The sequence below is a fragment of the Sinocyclocheilus rhinocerous genome, unplaced genomic scaffold (genome assembly GCF_001515625.1).
Source record: "Sinocyclocheilus rhinocerous isolate Xijiao unplaced genomic scaffold, SAMN03320098_v1.1 scaffold514, whole genome shotgun sequence".
Taxonomy (NCBI): domain Eukaryota; kingdom Metazoa; phylum Chordata; class Actinopteri; order Cypriniformes; family Cyprinidae; genus Sinocyclocheilus; species Sinocyclocheilus rhinocerous.
In genome coordinates this window covers 341,060-359,295 of record NW_015658605.1, presented here as the reverse complement: position 1 = coordinate 359,295, position 18,236 = coordinate 341,060, and the positions used below count along the sequence as shown (strand labels likewise).

Genomic DNA, 18,236 nt, shown 5'->3' with positions numbered 1-18,236 from the left:
AAGAAAATACATTTAAAAAAAAAAAAAAGAGTTGCAACATTTAGTATTATTATTCAGATAAATAGACCAATTAGAAACAACATCAGGGCCACTAGTATAGTGCTCAGACCTGTTTCTATGAAGTATAGTCGTGTTGCACGAGCAGATCATCCAGTGTTAATTTGCATAGTGCATTAACTTTTCAATCTTATCAATTTTGACCTCTAATAATAAATTAGGAAAGAGCAGCATCCCTCATGTGTCACTCTTGGTGAACATTTTACACCATTTGTCATTGCTGCATCACAATTTTAACACAACAGCTTGGTCCGCGAATTTCCATAATTATAAACTAGGTCAACAATTAGGTATTGAAGAAACAGGTCAGCATTACAAATTCATTTTGTAGTTTATTTTTCAATTTCGTTGAGTCCTTTGAATGTAAAGAAGCCTTTTCAGAGACACGCCAACTGTACATTTGCACAATAAAATACAAATTTGTTCTCTCGTTTTAGTGCAAACCTTTCAATAGCAATAAAACTAACAACAACAAGGTTGCACCTCAGTTGTGACAAGAACTCTGGACAAACATTTTACAAAAAAGTACCTCAGTTTGTGTTAAACTTTAACACTTGGAGAATCAGAACAAAACACATAAAAAACATCGTTTAAACTTCATTATCTGTGGCCCACCACCCCAAAAAGGAATCGCATCCTTCTGGTAAAATCCCGACTTTTATTCGGGACATTAGATCGGAAAACACTTTAACATAGCAAATCAGCTAACCTGCAGCTTCAAAACTCCCTGGGACAACATTAGGATCCTGTTAGACCAGGCAATATAATTGATGAACAACAAATTGAGCTATTGGCGTTTGTTCATGCTGGCTGCAACACGGCTGATGGGCAGACAGATGCTAGAACTGTCAAAAGCTTCCTATTTTAATAGCAATGCTTTGCTCAAAACGTAAAGAAAAAATTTGTATACGACAGTGCAACAACAACAAAACAGCAAAAATCAGAAAACCGAACATCTGGTAACATGCTCTAATCTTTCCTTTTGAGAGAAATTTTTTTTTTACCACCAAACATTTCAATTCTAGATGGTCATTTAGCAGCTCTGTGTGCTAGAAAGGCAGTCAGAGTCGCTCAGGAATTTGCATTTGCAATTTCATTCCAAAAGAAAAACAAATTATTTAACAGGAGCTTAGGAGAAATTACTGTGTGATTTGATTGAATTTAACTTTGTGCTTCTTCACAAGACCGTTCTTAACGAGAGATGAAAACAGCTTGCTTGAGTTAGGGAAAAACTCTGATTTGCACCTGTAAGTCTTCAGTAGAGTCCTTGAAAAAAAAATGGCAATGGATATTTCCCTTTATTTTCAAAGTCAGGGGAACAATTTAATGCTAATTCAGCACCAATGAGATTCCATTCGAGAGTTCAAAATATTGAAAAATCTACTTCCAAAGAAAAATGCTTAAAGTTCCAGTGGCTTCAAATGCTGGTTGTTTTCAAATCCAGGTCTTGTGTTTTCTTCTCAAGGTTTGCGGTTAAACTGTTGGCGTCACTTTTGAGGTGAGGGCCCTTTGTGAAAAAGGTAAATTGGTCTCTGAAAACCTAAGAGAAGACAGGGTTAGAAATATTTACATATACATCATAATATCATAGGGAGGAAGTGCAAGGCACAGCTCTGACCTCTAGAATAATTCAGTGATGTTCCGATGAGCTCGTAACTGGAGAAGCCCACCTCAGTAGTCAGGTAGGAGGAGAACTGGTCCGGTTTTAACCGGATGCTATAGTAATTCTTAAAGATGGTCTCCTGAGAAATTAAATAATAATAAAATAAAATGCATGTGGTTAAACAAGTACTCAACTTTAAAATGTCCCAATGTGTTACAAAAGTCTTAATAACATTTCTAAAACGGACCGTTTCAGCTTTAAATTCAATAATTTGCATGCAAAGCCATTGATATACACACACCGTTAAATTCTGTATTATTTTGCCACAAACCATTAACCTACAATAAACATTAGTGTCTTGTATTGCTTTGCGTTTGTTTCATAAAGCGCTTGTTTTGAGGTAATTTTACTTTGCATCATGCCTAATCATCACACCTAAACAACGCCTAATCATTTCTTGCTCAAGTTTGTCTTGATGTCATCTTTGATTCACCTCAAGATTTGAGGCTATTGCTAAACCCAAGTCTGTCATTTAAAAATATGGAGACTGTTTTTCATGCCTTATTTCCCTCTAGACATGATTACTGCAACTCATTAAAGATGATAGGAGATCACGGTCTACATGCAGTTCAAAATGCTGCTTAAGGGTTTAAATGTCTTGGCACCGCATTCAATATCTGATCTTCTTAGTACGAGACTAGGCCTCTCAGGTCATCAAACCGCCCACTTTTGTCCATTCCAAGCTCCGGTTTAAAATGGATTGGTTGCGGCATTGATCTGCTCCATATCACATCCTCAGACCAAAGTCAGAAATTAATAGTGGCTTTAGGGAAATAAAAGGGCACCAAAATAAAAAAAAAATATGCCCCTTAAATTTGAAATATGATGGCAAAAAGTGCCCATATATGAGTTTTTTTAAATAAAGCAATGACACAAAAGCAAGAGTGCCATGTTTCCTGAATATCAGCACAAATGCAAATGTGATAGATTTCATACATCAGTTCAACAAAAATTAAGTTAATATTAAATGACTTTCATTATATTGTCAATATTTTGCACCATTTCACAATGAAAATTTCTCCAAGCAAACATAGTGGCGCTGCATTACTGAACGAATCGGGGTTTTTAAATAAATCGGGTGAGTGAATGATTCAATGACTAATTGCTTTGTTCCTGAATGAATCATACAGTTTGAATGAATCTGTCGAGTGAATGATTCAGTGCCTCACACATAAAGATATCTACTGGTGAATTGGGTTTCATTTTACATAATTATTTCTTATTCTTTTTCATTTATATTTCTATATTCAGCATTTTCCATTTAAAAACAATTATGCAATTGTAATTACAGTGCATAAGCATCACAGATAATTATTTTCAACAAAATCGGTTCACAATTTTGTTCACACATTTCAGAAGCATGTTACACCGGGTTCAAACATCAAATGTCTCGCCTGACCATTTGGCTGAAACTGATGTTATGACAAAAAAAGGGCCTTACAGTGAGTTTCTTTCTCTTGCCGTAGGAGTTCCAGGGCTGGGGCTCCAAAATGAAGCGTCCTCCTGGCCGCAGGTGCTTGTATACCCTGTGGAAGAGCCGCTTGAGTCCTGCATCACCCCAGTTCAAGTGGACCCATTTTGTCACACTCAAACACAGGATCACATCATACTCTTCCCTTTGCGTCTGCAGCAACATATCACTTTCCAGCACATAGTTCCCCTGTGCAGGTCAGACAGAGGATTGTGAAACAGGACAGACAGGTGCTGCATGCCTAATAGTAGTATTTGAATATAAACATACACATCTTTAAAGGTTACCATGCCACACCCATTTCCTTCCAGTGCAAGATTTAAGATGCTATGGTGTAAGGTGGCTGCTATATCACTGCTGTTTGGTCCCTAATTTGTTCTGAGTGGTTTCAATCACATTACTATGCAGTTGTGAAGGTGTTCAGGGTGGCTTCTTACTGGCCCAAGTCAAAAGAGCCAAATCACTCTCTTGTCCCTGGATGTGGCTCAGGTCAGTCCAAGTCTACAGGTTTTTACACATTCAACATTTCAAACTAAAGGCTTAAATGTTCTTGGACAGAAGCATGCATATGCATGTACTCCGAAAAGCAGAATCAGACGACAGATCAAAAACCTAGATCATCAGATGCCAGTTCATCTTCAGCTATGCTGCACAAATACTTTCTGGGTGTGTACAGTACTTCATTTATAGCTTGCACTATTAAAATAAATCATTATTTCCTGTCTCACTTATGTGCTTTAAACAGAGAAGGCTTTATAAAAGTCTGATTAACAGCTTAAACTACTACGAACGACAGGCTTGTATGCATCTGTTGTGTAGTGCATAACATTTTTTGCATTCATTGTTTTTCACTACTCGTCTAGTATTATTTACTGCTGCTGTGCCATTCTGCTCAAATACAAGTGCATGAATTACGTATGAATATTTTATGTTGTATTGCACTTTTTTATTATATATCATATTTTGTACAATACATTTTAAAGTGCACCTATTATGCCATGTAATGTAGTTGTATGTGAATGTAAACAATCTGCAAAGTTGTAAAGCTGAAAGAGCGTGATAAATAAAGTTATTGTCTCCCAAAAGAAAGAATCGCTTATGAAATTGTGATTGAGCTTGTCGCATTCAAGTGCAATGTAGCATCCCATTGGTTGACAAACATATAAACATTTACCGCACTTGATAGTCAGCTTGCTGACGATTCTGGAACTTTAAAACTAATAAAAAAATAGCAATGACAGCAGCAATCGTGTGCTACGCTGTGAAAGTAAATTTGTTTAATTTTCACTTCCAGTGGTTAAAATTTATTTTTTCCACAGCAGTACAACCCCAATCTTTATTGTGTTCCCGTCATTTTACTGACGACTGCTTCTCTAATCTCGGAGAGTTCAATGCGGGATTCACAAATGCTTGCTTTTGAAAGATGAGCTCAATACTCAGCTTATTTGGACCAGCTGACTCCACTGAATCACAACCTGTGTGCAATGCATGATAAATAATAGATGTTTCTATTTTCTATTGAGCACTCAAAATACGGAACTATGGCAATGGACGTATCGTTTCCGACACGCGCTGTACACAGTAGACCAATCACAACAGACTGGGCCATCTGACCAATCAGAGCAGAGCAGGCTCACGGAAAGGAGGGGTTTAGAGAGACTGAATCTCCGAACTGCTTCGAACTAATTGTTTGAGAATCGCTGGAAAATCAGGTGATAAACGCATATTTTAAGAAAACGAAAGCGTTTTTTTGACCTTGCATACATCTAAACCTATTGTAGGAGACTCCCAAAACAATATTAGGAACCTTAAAATGGCATAACAGGGGCACTTTAGGTCACATTTATATAACACCTTAGCAGCTTTACAGTAATAAACTGTTGCAAAACTGAAACAAATTCAATTTCAGCTGAGAAGCAGCTCTACATAAAACAATGGTGTTATTATTCAGCTCAATTCGGTTCAGTGTCGATTATTTTTATACGGCATACAGAAGATAACATCAGACATACTTGATACAGCATTTTAATGGAGCTTTGGAGCAAAACTTTCCTGTCCAGTGAACATGAACTCCAACTTTCTAACCCTCACTAACACGTTTTTCGCTCTTACCTTGACAAAGGTCACGTTGGCAGGGAAATCTCCAGGAGGGAGACTGTCTGTGTGTATCTCAGGCAAAGGCGGGCCAGCTATGGGTCCTCTCGAGATCCGGAGCGAGACAGGGAATGAACGCTTTCCATCAGGGAGACCAACCGATGCTTCGTCTTCCACTTTCCCACTCATTCCTCCCCATTCAGCCTCTGTGGTTTTATTCTCCCTTTCTTCTCGGCCAACTTCCATTCCTTCTTCGACCATGCATTCGTTCGCTTCATCCACATGCTTTGTTTTGTTCTCACCCCCCTCCTCTTTCGCAACTAAACTCTCTTCGTCTTTCTCCTTCCTCTGACTCTTTTCTTCTACTAAATCCCCCTCAATCCCCTCCTTCCCTTCTCCTCGATTCCCCTCCCCATTTTCCCCAGAGCGTCTGGCCTGCTGCGTGTGAACCTCAGAGAGGTAGTGGCGTATATTCTGTCGAGCAGCATGTATCAGCGCTGCGTCGATATCCAGGCCCACAATCCGAGACGGTCGCCAATTTTTGGCGATTGATAGAGTCAGGTGGCCGGTGTTGCAACCCAGATCTAAAACCTCCTTCCCTCTGAACCACTCGGGATTCATAACACGGATACGAGGATCCTCGCTCAGCCCAGGGTTGCGATAACCATAGTATTTGTTATAGTTGCCATACTGAAACTTCGGTTTAGTCTGTTGTTGGTGCTGGTTGCTCTGCGACCTCCAGTGGTTTGGATGCTGTTGCGGCCTTTCTGCAGATCCGCTGCGAGAGCACGATCCTGGGGTGTGAGAGGGCTGAAAATGCCACCCAGATCTCTGACCCCAATTTCTCATTCCATCTGAACTGTCTGCATTCTCCAGTCTGCTTCCGGCCCGCCTGCGTTTGCGCTGCCTGCTTGATGGAGGGTTGGTGGACGGAGGTGCGGTTGACATGTCAATGGTTTTCTCCTTCACCTCACCACCGTTTGTGGTTAAACTGGGCTTATTTGAACCCTGAGCCTCAAGAGTCGAGTCCGACTGGGTTTGGTCCTCAGGAGCAAGTGTGTCCGCCACAGCGCCTGAGTGCGGAGGCGTTAAGGAGAGCGCTGTTGTTCCCTCATCTTGTCCTGCTGCACTGCCATTAGACTCTTGTAAATCGATCTGTGCGACTACTCCTTCACCAGAAGCTTTCCCAGCGCTCGCTCCATGGTGCTTGTTCCGATGTCTTCGCCTGCCTCCGCCACTTTTCAGGGGAGACACCAACAGACTGCTGTCCCCTGCACCGGGGCAGTTGAGATTCAGGGGGTCTGTGATGTCTCTGGGTATCAGGATCTCTACAGGGTCTCTGCTTTTGGCTGGCAATGGCGAGGACTTGGGCGTCTCTGCGTTGAGAGCCCGGTTCACCTCTTCATCCAAAAGGCTGTTAAGGTTGAGTGGGTCAAAAATGTTCCCGCCCAGCAGGAAATTGGTTGGCAGGACCGACTCGCTCTCAGAGTTGGCACGGCGGCGGCGTTTACCATAACCGGGGTGTTTGAATCCAGCGCTCATCGTGCTGCGCCGCTTACTGACTTTCTGCTGTTGAGGTTTGGGCTGCTGGGTGCCATTCTGTGCAGACGATTCGACCCCAGCAACCCCACTTTCACTTATAGCATTGTTATCTGTGGTAGCGGTTTTCTCTCGGTCTTCCAGCGATGTCTCACTCCCTGCCTCTTCACCAGGCTCTTTGCTGAGGTTTATAACTGTGGTCTTCCCGGACGGATGGAGAGTGCTGGTATCGTTTCTAGTCAGTTCTGAGTGCTGTTGGGAAGTGGGGTCTGTTTGCCCCTCACAAGATAAAACAGTTTCTTTGTCAAATGACATCTCTATCATTTTTCAGGCTGACACTGGAGGAGGCATGGGTCTGAAATGAAAGCAATAAGCAATCATCCACAAAGCCAAATGCACATAAAATTATTTACAAAATCATTACTATACCTACTCAAAAGATGGTACTGCTTTCCTACCGGAATTTCACCATTTAGATCCAAGACCAAAAGATCCTAATTTGTGGCATATATATATATATATATATATAAGCCACAAATTAACTATACATTACCTAATATATTAGGGAGTTCCAAAAAAAGTGTGCAATTAGCAGATTAACTGAAATGATTCTGCCTAGTGTCCGGTCCTATTTCTTTATTTATGCATGTATATATGTATATGCATGTAAATCTTGGGAAAATAGCATAGGTATTTATTCAAAACTGATGGGTTCTAAATTATAGTAGAAATTACTAAGATAGAATCTTACAGATAATCGTTTAGGTTTTTGACTACATTTAGCTCAACAGCCATTATATAATCTAATCTATTTAAATCAAAGGCTAATTAAACCGAAAAAATTTTTTTTTTACATAAAATATAAAAAACACAGAACTTAAGACAGTCAGACGAAAGAAGTGCTTTGATGTCATGAGCTCCTGACAATATGTGTCAAGTGTGCATAAAGAAAGTAAACGTTTGGTCAGCGTTCGCGAAAGGTCCACCCACCTTCAGAGTCAGCGCGCCCGCCTCCAAACGGCATTCATGAATAATACACAACACAGCAAAACCAGCACGAAGAAAACAGAAGAGAGAAAACCAAGAGACACCTAACCAGGATCTCGAACTCAAAATAACACATTCAGAGGACACGCCCCTTCAAAATAACGCTTAGTGAAAAACAAACGAACACTATTTTATAATGTCGGCAGGCTGTGTGGAAGAACTGATCACAATGGTCGCGTTCTGTTTATTGTTTTAACCCCTAAACTACTGCACTTACTCGGCTGAACTTAATAACAAGCTGCGGAGTCTCGCTGACTGTGAGGAACGGGGCTTTCGGCGCTTTATATAGTCCGATCGCCTGATGACGTCGCGAAAGGCAGCTGCAACAGCCAATGGTGCGCGCGTATTCTGGAAACCCTCGTTTCACTGTCCAATCATGGAATGCGGAGGGCGGGATTAGCCTAGATTCGACTTTTTAGGTGCTCTAAATATGTGCCTGCTCATAAAAAGTCAACGTTATTAAACTTGCTTCATCGCCGCACGAATTGCGTAGCGACCTCGTTTGAACCTCCTGTATCTGACGCTTGTTTCATTTTATTGCGTTATGATAAGACAGCAGGTTGGTTCGTGTGTGTGTTTTGGACTGTTGTTTATACACTGCACACTTCCTCACAGGCAAGCACAAGATGCCCTATTGCTTTTCTATCCAGCGTGTAAATAAACGACATTTTTGCCAGTTGATTGACAGGCAGTATCCTCAAATGCACATTCTGCAGCTGATTACTTATCTAGCACTAGCTTCTTTACTTCCGCTATTGCTTGTATTTTAATGTGATTAAGCTGTAAACAGAAGCTTTGTGGTTCCCGCCCCCGCGTGCGGTTGTTGTGCACGGCGACTAAAGTCACTGGGATTTGTAGTCCCAGTGTGCACAATTTTGTAGTCCTCAAAGGCACAAATATAAGCTAAATATATACGTAAATAAAAAAGACACTCCTGTTTTAACAACTCACAAACAACATTATAGACATTTACCATCACAAACAGTTCATCCTGTTCAAGTAGGAACTTGATGAGATTGTCAAGTAGGGCCTACGTATTTTTGATTTCCTGAGATGCCATAAAGGAAATAATATATCAGATGAGATGTAAAAAAAATCTGGTTCCTATTGGTGACAGCTGATGCAGCATTTTCCGTTTGTAGGAGGTGGATAAATTATAACAGTAAGTCTCTTTGACCAGCAGAGGGCAAAATAAAAATGTATAATGGAACCCGTCAACAAACAGCCTATAGGCAAAATTAAAACAGTTATGAAAAACAAGACAATTCATGAAACAGCAAATCATATATTCATAAATGCATTTATTTGCGCCGCTCTTTCTTTTATGAAATTTGTAAAAACAACCAAAAAATCTGGATCCTATTGGTGACAGCTGATGCAGCATTTTCCGTTTGTAGGAGGTGGATAAATTATAACAGTAAGTCTCTTTGACCAGCAGAGGGCAAAATAAAAATGTATAATGGAACCCGTCAACAAACAAAAATTAAAACAGTTATGAAAAACAAGACAATTCATGAAACAGCAAATCATATATTCATAAATGCATTTATTTGCACCGCTCTTACTTTTATGAAATTTGTAAAAACAACCTTTATACACAGTTGACTTCTGGCTGAATGCATGCTGTTGTGGTTTGTATTCATTTTTGAAAGCAACATACAAAAACCACTGCTAGATAAAACACATTTGTAAATTCTGACTCACAAGCTATTAGTACAGTACTTGACCATTAGGCCTGGTCTCTCTGAGTATATCATCTGTACACTCACAGATGTTTTCTGCAGGTGAATGCATTGGTTGGTGACATGTCATGCAGTGTGACATGCTTCATTTGATTTAATTTTAAACATTTTTTATTTGTGTAATTATACATGCAACTTTATGACATCATGAAATCCAAGAAAGATTATAAGTACACTGTTTTTGCCTTATATATATTCTTAAAATATTGTTTTAGATTTTTTATTTTTTTTGATCCATGAAATGTCAATAACTGGAGGTATATTATATAATATAAAATAACTGTTTTATAGTCTATGTAATTACACATGCAACTTTATGACCACATGAAATTCATGAGACACTGCTAAGTATACTGTTTTTTCCCTTATATATTCTTAAAAGCTTGTTTTAGAATTTTTTTTTGTCCATGAAATATCCATAACTGGAGGCATATTATATAATATAACTGTTTTATATTTGAAAGCATTTTAAAATTAATTTATTCCTGTGATCAAAGCTGAATTTTCAGCATCATTACTCCAGTCTTCAGTGTCACATGATCTTCAGAAATCATTCTAATATGCTGATTTGCTGCTCAGTTATTATTGGTACTCAATTATTAATATTCTTATATTCTTACTTTTGAATAGTATAGTGAATTATGGTTTCCAGAAAAAAAATATTAAGCACCAAAACTCTTTTCAACATTGATAAGAAAATTTTGCCTTGAAATTACAAGAATAGAAAAGTTATTTTCTATTCTTGTAATAATATTTCACAATATTATGGTTTTTACTGTATTTTTGATCAAGTAAATGCATTCTTGGTGAGCAGAAGAGACTTCTTTTAAAAACATAGATAGATAGATAGATAGATAGATAGAAGAAATAATACAAATTAACAAAATTATATAGATTTATTTAGTAAAAAAAATGTACTGTTAAATTACAATGTACAATAGGGACAAAATAAATATATATACACAATTTGTATACAATAAAGAATTTCAGATAGGAAAGTAGGATGCAGAACAAAGAAAAAATGTGATAGCGGGAATTGAGTTAAAGCAAAAACTGCACACACATACATGAGCAATAATAACAACCGAGTCACGTGTGATTATCACAGAGCTCCTAATGTTTCTCACTCGCCTTCACTTGTACTCATGCACAGGACACTCGCGTCCATTTCTTTTCCATGTGAAGCCCACAAGCCTCCTCAATGCCTGAAGGGAGATCTGATGGGAAGACGTTGCTCGGAGTCACTAAGTGTTTTGGGTTTTGCTCACCAGGGCCTCCACACAGACTGTGGCTGGCTGTGGAACAGAGCTCGTCTCAGAGTCCGGGGTTGGCAAGAGGGAGTCGAGCCAGTGGGTCGCACTCGAGTGGGGGAGCCCACCTGAACATGAGGTCCTGGAACTATAGGCACGGCAGGGGTTGAGAGACTGAAAGATGATGAGGAAGAGTCACTGGAGAGTGGAGAGATGGTGGGAGGGAAAGGGAAATGGCAGGGGACAGAGAGGTATGTGGGAGAGCTGCTTGAGTAACAAGGAGAGGGTGGAGGAGAGAGGGAGTATGGAGGGGAGAGGTAGGGATGTGGCATGGCCTGTCCTGTGGGATGGAGCATAAAAGATTGAGGATACAAACTATTGGTGTAGGAAAATGGCTCAGCGTTGGCTCTCATGTGTCCTATCGCAGGGACGTCCGTCCTGCATGTCAACTCTGCATTTGGGATCCACGGGTGGTGGGCAGCTTGGCTGGAAACTCTACACTGGGAAAGAGTACTGCTGTAGGAGTCAAGGTGGTGACACAGGCCTTGAACAAAGCTGTCTCGCTGTGAAGGCTCAACACATTCAATGAAACACTATAGGCACGGCAGGGGTTGAGAGACTGAAAGATGATGAGGAAGAGTCACTGGAGAGTGGAGAGATGGTGGGAGGGAAAGGGAAATGGCAGGGGACAGAGAGGTATGTGGGAGAGCTGCTTGAGTAACAAGGAGAGGGTGGAGGAGAGAGGGAGTATGGAGGGGAGAGGTAGGGATGTGGCATGGCCTGTCCTGTGGGATGGAGCATAAAAGATTGAGGATACAAACTATTGGTGTAGGAAAATGGCTCAGCGTTGGCTCTCATGTGTCCTATCGCAGGGACGTCCGTCCTGCATGTCAACTCTGCATTTGGGATCCACGGATGGTGGGCAGCTTGGCTGGAAACTCTACACTGGGAAAGAGTACTGCTGTAGGAGTCAAGGTGGTGACACAGGCCCTGAACGAAGCCGTCTCGCTGGGAAGGCTCTACACATTCGATGAAGCTGGCCAGGCGGGAGACACACTCCTTAAAACCAGCTTTGTAGATAGGATTGGAGGGCATCTGCTTCTGGACACTGATAGACTCGGGGACTGAAGCGAAGGGTACGTGGGGTCTCCTTGAGAGCAGAGTCGGAGCGTTAGCATCATGAGGGTCCGAGTCTTTGTTAGAGTCGCCTGAGGTGGAGGGTGAGGTTAAGGAGAGCCGAGAGGCATGGAGGTAAAGGTGTACAAAAAAGGAAAAGTGTTTAGGTGAGAAAGAACAACATGAGATGTTGATTTAGGGTTGTTATTGACGGTTCATTCAAAGGAACGTTTGAGAAGAGAATCAAGAAATTGAGGAAAAATCGAGAATTTAAGCAGAGTTAGAGGAGGAGGATTTTAGGAGAAAAAGAAAATGGGTTTGGTTCATTGATCGCCAAAATGAAAAGTCAATATATGGAGTTATTTTGGGTTAGATTTAGGAATTGAGGATAATAAAAACAGGAGGGGAAAGAGACAGAGACAAAATCAATTAGACTCATCAAACTCGGCAGCATCATGTGTATAGCTAAAGAAACAACCCAATTGCTGGGTTTGTCCCTATTTTACCCAGCACTGGGTTGCATTTAACCCAGCATTTTTTAGAGCTTTACACAAATATAAGGCCAAAAATATGATGTTTATAATAAAATGTGGGAATAAGCACACTCTTTTAAAATGATTTAAGTATAGACAGAAAACTTACCTAGACGATCTCTCGCAGCTGTGGCTTTTGTCCGAATGTATTCAACAGTTAATTCCAGAATTTCAGCCTTCTCCAGTTTGGGGTTTTGAAGTCGCTGTAAAAGCGAATGTAAATGAATTATGCTACTGAAACATTTCATTAGCCTACGTTTAAAAGAACATATTTCTATCATAAAGGGAGAGGTGGATTAAAAACTGGATTTCTTTTCTTACCGAGTCTAAAGTGTTATCCAGGAGAAGCGTTCGCAGCTCATCTAAACGCTGGTTAATCCGGTCTCTCCGTTTCTTCTCTATTACGGGTTTCAAGATCTAGACGAATCACGTTATAATTTAAATTTACATTTAAAATATAAAACCCTAAAACTTTAGTTTGAATAAAAAATTAAAAAAAAAGGTGAACTTGAGAATTTTTAAAACTCTAAATCCTCATAAATGCCCATTAAGAAATAAGAGCCCGGTCTGTATAAATAGTACGCCAAATAAAAACGTGGTATTGATACGCAAAAATGGACTTTGGCTTGCATATGATACGCATGTGTTTGGCGTGCATATAATACGCAGTTTTCGCGTGCATATGATACGCATGTGTTTGGCGTGCCATAGAGATGCAGTGAAGAAACGAATAAACACCAAATAAACATAGCTGACTGGTCTAAACTTGAAATGCGTAATTAAATCTCTAGCCTACTTAACATGCATATATTAAAGTAGAACTTTGTTCATCATTATACAGTTTTAATATGCTAAACATGCGTTCGTTCCGAGTTTTTGCTTTTCCACAGTGAGTGTAGCCTACTTTAAACAAAGAAAGGAAATAATTCATAATGAGAAAGTCTAAGCATATTTTTTTTAAGGAGAGCAAAGCAAATATGTTACAAAACGCCACTTGGTAATCTCTGATGGCATGCTTACCAAGAACAATAACGTCAAATGGATGAAATGTCGCTCACAGGATAAGGTTGCTTTTCCTGAATTGACAATTTTGCCTATACTAAATTATTGAATTGGCCATGTGGTGCTTCACTTTTTGACCCCTGCATGTGCATCATGCCTCATGACCAAACTTAAGAAAAATCCCGTGGGAAAGTTTAATGTTTGGTCAAGCGGAGTGGTTGCATACACACCCTTGCTTATAATTCCATTAGTATTATGATTCTTTTGACACGTCTGTTTAACAGTGAATCTGGCGTGAAGTCTGATATGGACAAACGGACGCGAACATAGGCTACATTGCAGTCACAGCACGCTTGTTCACGGGGAGGACACGACAAGGTTTGCAATGGGGGAGGTCACTTACAAAAAACTAATACAACAATCAAAAGTTGGCTTTAGTTCAGTGCAATTTTTTAGTGACAAAATCTCAGTATTGCTCAAACCAAATGTCTGTCTTACGATACTTTATTTTAAAAGTTAGGCTATTCACTTTTAAGACTGCATAAAAACGAAAACTCGTGGTATTGATACACAAAAATGGACTTTGGCGTGCATATGATACGCATGTGTTTGGCGTGCATATAATACGCAGTTTTCGCGTGCATATGATAAGCATCTACCCCACAACCCTAAACCTACCCATCGCGTAGCATATACACGCCAAAGTCCATTTTTGCATATCAATACCACGAGTTTTCGTTTTTATTTGGCGTACTATTTATACGCACTTTCATGAGATCGGGTTGAGTTTAGACTGCATACGGATAAATATCATGACTTATGTAGTAACTTTCTCAGATCGCCTTAATAGTTAATTTGACGGAAATCGGGCTATGAAGTTGCTTTGTATGGAATGTGCAAAGTGTTGCAGTAATTTAGAATCATTTCACCTTTCTCCAATGCAAAACCATTATGTTGGTTTCTGATAGCATCCGCACTGTCTGATGGCCGTCGACCAATTAGTCAAATGTAAAACTTAGCATAAGCTCACCTGCTGGACCATTACTGAACAACAGAGCAAACGGGCACGTGGAAACTTTCGGCACCTGAACGCCTGTTGCACAGAGGTGTGAATTAGCCACGCTTTCAGCATAGTGTGAGCACGTGTTTGTAGAGGGCAAGTAAACGCTATCGAAAAGTCTGGAACAATAATAGCCCATGACCAACCATAAAATAGACCAAGCTGGATGGCAAAGTAACCCGATGGACAGAGCTGGGTAGATTACTTACAAGTTGTAATCCGTTACTGATTCCAAATTACATGACAAAAATTGTAGTTTGTAACATAATCCATTACATTACACATTTTAGGTAATGTAATCAGACTACTTTTTGATTACTTTTAGATTACTTTTGACCTAACTTGTTTATCACATTGATTTAAATAGGATAATCTTGTACCAAATTGATAGAAAATACAAAGAGTAAGAAAATGTATTCCATTAATTGTAATTAACAACATTAAATTAGTGCATTAAACATTAAATTACATTACATCAAGGTTTCCCAAACTGGGGTTCGTAAAGGAACTGCAGAACCCTAGGGGGTTCGAGTTCAATGAAAAACGAATAATTCATTAAATCATAAAAATGTCAAATAAATAAATCATTTTAAAACAGCATCAATCAAAACACTTACTAACAAAATGAAATATTTTATTTGTTTACCTGCATGTCAGGTGTTCACTAACCACCCTCAGAAAACCGTGAACTTTTTAAATTGTGATTTAATTATTAAAAATGTATTTTAAAATCTCAGGGGTATTTCAAGTAAATATTGTGTGAAAGAGGTTCAGATGACAAAAAAAGTTTGGGAATGCATTACATGTAAATAAGAAATAGCGTGAATCTTACAAAGGCACAGTGATACATGGTTAAATAACCCACTGAGCGATAATTAAAATAAAAATGTATGTGTTCATCAGTAGTTGATGCAATGTTGAAACACTTGTTTGAATGTCCATAAAACTGGAAGACTTTCTGAATGCAGTATATAAGCGGTAGGCTATTTTAGAAAGGAACATTTTAAAGGTGAAGAAGAGGAATTAGGCAGAATCAATAAATTATGAATAATGCATCCAGCAAGTAGAACGTTCTTACGTAGAATTTTAGTGCATCAGGGAACCACGCGGAACTTGTTCAAAATTTCGCATGTCTAGGTGTTGGAAATGTAAGTGTTTTTCCACTAGAGGGCCTCAGTAAACTTCCAATTGTTCTGCAAGATGGCTTAAGACAGGGGTGTCGAACTCAATTCCTGGAGGACCGGAGCCCTGGAGAGTTTAGATCCAACCCTAATTAAACACCTGATCCATCTAATCAAGTCCTTCAGGCTTATTTGAAAACTACATGGTATGTGTGTTGGAGACACCCCTGGCTTAAGACAAGTGGTTTAGTGCTACTAAAGATCTGCCTTAGCTTTAGTCATCTTATTGTGTTTACAAATCAGTGATGGGAAACATTCCAGGTCCATTTGCCTCTAAAGAAGCAACATTTCCACATATACGACCTGCTTAATAAAAAGTAAAAACCTTTTTTTTTTTTTTTTTTTTTTTTTTTTTACAAAGTTAGTACAAATCTTTGAATATGTGATAGAGTTGATTCAATACTCCAAAATATAAACCAATTATTCCCTTCAATATTTGGATGACATGTCCCACTAAGACTTTATTAGTCCATAGATCACTGAGTTCAGTTTGTCAGTAGCCAAACTTAAACCCTAATTAACCATAGTTTGTCATACTGACATGGGAAATCAGCAAAAATGACACTGCTGAACAACAATTATGATTGAATATTGACGTGAATAAATACATAAAACACAAAACAGAAACACAAAATAGATGCATGTAATAAAGGCCAAGTTCCAGTAAAAGTCCTTTATGATATCTTCACAGTTTATCATTATGGGTGTATTTTGGCGCAACTGATTGGCAGTTCCTCTCTGAGGGTGTAAAAGAACTTATGAAAGTTCAAAAACAAGTGAACAATGAGCTCCAGAAAACCAGGAAACAATGTGGCTTTGAAGGATTGTTTGGGAAATGCTTGATGTAGCCTATAGCTATTACTGAAGACTTATTCATATATGCTATATGTATGTGTATGAGATGCATGTATTACATTCTTCGACGTAAATCAACTAACTTTTAACAAATGATTTGCTAATGATGAATTTTTTATTATTTATTTTATATGTGCATGCTCAGTCATTTGAGACATGGTTTACTGAGAGTGGTTCCCGTGGGAAACTGTAACCAGTTCGTTTAGAAGTGAAAGAGCACACGTCCTTCTCGGTGTGAAGCTATTCTTATAATGGTTCTGTTGACACATCTTGTTAACACCAAACGTGTGTCGATGTATATAGCCTACAAGTGTTCTGTTTGGATGCCGTCGCCGCCTGCTGCTGGTGAAGAAAAGAGCGTTTGATCCATAGCTGCCAGATCTGCTGTTTAAAGCAAGATCGAGTTATATTCAAGATCAATAATATAATATTCTCTGTAACTATATTCTGGAAGAGTGGTCGCTTTAAGACTGTGAATTTGCCTTGGCTGCTGACAATCAAGCTCGGGCGACGGGCCACTCTGCTTTTGGGTGTATAGTCAAACTTTCATTTCATTGATTTAATTGGGTGGGTTTTAATTGAATCTCATTTGGTTTCATAAAATTGTATATTTGGACTTTTTCACATTTTGCAACATAACACTAAGTAAAACTAAGTTCACACTTAGTAAAATATGTGTTCTTTTAAGAAATGATCCTTGAAAGATTCCTTGAGGATTCCAAAATCAATTCGAAAACCCCTTTTTGGAACGTTTATTTTTAAAAGACCTATTTTAAATTTTGGTGCGCTTGTGTAAATATTTAAAACTTGACAATAGCCACCAGGTAGGAGTGTTATGATGGGAACCAGCTATTAACCACGCTCTCCCAGTAACACGGACCGCAGACACCTTAGCTCTTTTTATTACCTGTCAGAATTTGTGCATTTTAGCTGAGCACAGAGAAGGTTCCCAGTTCCCACGCTTCTCTCCAATAAACACGAGAACTCAGTGCAGTCTGCGTTCACATTTAGTCGTCATTTTCATCACTTTGGTGGTGTTTGCCATTAACCATTTATACAGACTGCCGTCCACAAGGTCATGAAGTTAATGTGTGTACGTAGAAGTTTTGCAGATCGATATTCCTTCCCTTAAGACTGTCTAGAACTGTCAGATTTTCTTTTTTTCCTGCATGTTTTTCATGTTCTACTCAAGGACATTCGTTAGACCAAGCTTGCATACACAAGGCGAAGATTAAATGACACGCGACCATTAAAGTGTGAGGGTGGATGTGTTTGCCCGAATAAGAGAGGCTCAGGCGAGACGAGATGGTCCTTCTAGGGAGATTAGCATATTATGCATAGGCCTTTCTACGTAATTCATTTGAATAAACTATAACTACAGCGCGGAATGATTAATCTGCTGACTGTAATAAAGTCAGAAAACCCTATTGTTTTAAAAAAAAATCAATAGAAGGTTTATGAGAAACCTCTCAGGACACAAATAGATAAGCAAACCTCAGTATTTCGTTTCAGCCATTTCAACCCGATCTCATGAAAGTGCTTATAAATAGTACGCCAAATAAAAACGAAAACTCGTGGTATTGATACGCAAAAATTGACTTTGGCGTGTATATGCTACGCGATGGG

The 18,236-nt window shown here is 39.2% G+C and overlaps 2 protein-coding genes across 2 annotated transcripts; both read right to left on the bottom strand.

Annotated features, from left to right (window-relative positions):
* Positions 1-314: 314 nt before the first annotated feature.
* Positions 315-8,117, bottom strand: LOC107722754 (7SK snRNA methylphosphate capping enzyme-like). Its single transcript, XM_016531220.1, has 5 exons — positions 7,815-8,117; positions 5,304-7,179; positions 3,162-3,380; positions 1,676-1,799; positions 315-1,597 (listed from the first exon to the last, which is right to left on the bottom strand). The coding sequence occupies exons 2-5, from the start codon at positions 7,146-7,148 to the stop codon at positions 1,545-1,547; spliced, it is 2,241 nt and encodes a 746-aa protein (XP_016386706.1). The 5' UTR covers positions 7,149-7,179; positions 7,815-8,117; the 3' UTR covers positions 315-1,544.
* Positions 8,118-10,595: 2,478 nt separating this feature from the next.
* LOC107722755 (transcription factor HES-7-like) lies at positions 10,596-14,666 on the bottom strand. Its single transcript, XM_016531221.1, has 5 exons — positions 14,545-14,666; positions 12,834-12,929; positions 12,622-12,715; positions 11,560-12,071; positions 10,596-11,132 (listed from the first exon to the last, which is right to left on the bottom strand). The coding sequence occupies exons 1-5, from the start codon at positions 14,644-14,646 to the stop codon at positions 10,878-10,880; spliced, it is 1,059 nt and encodes a 352-aa protein (XP_016386707.1). The 5' UTR covers positions 14,647-14,666; the 3' UTR covers positions 10,596-10,877.
* Between the last annotated feature and the right edge of the window lie 3,570 nt (positions 14,667-18,236).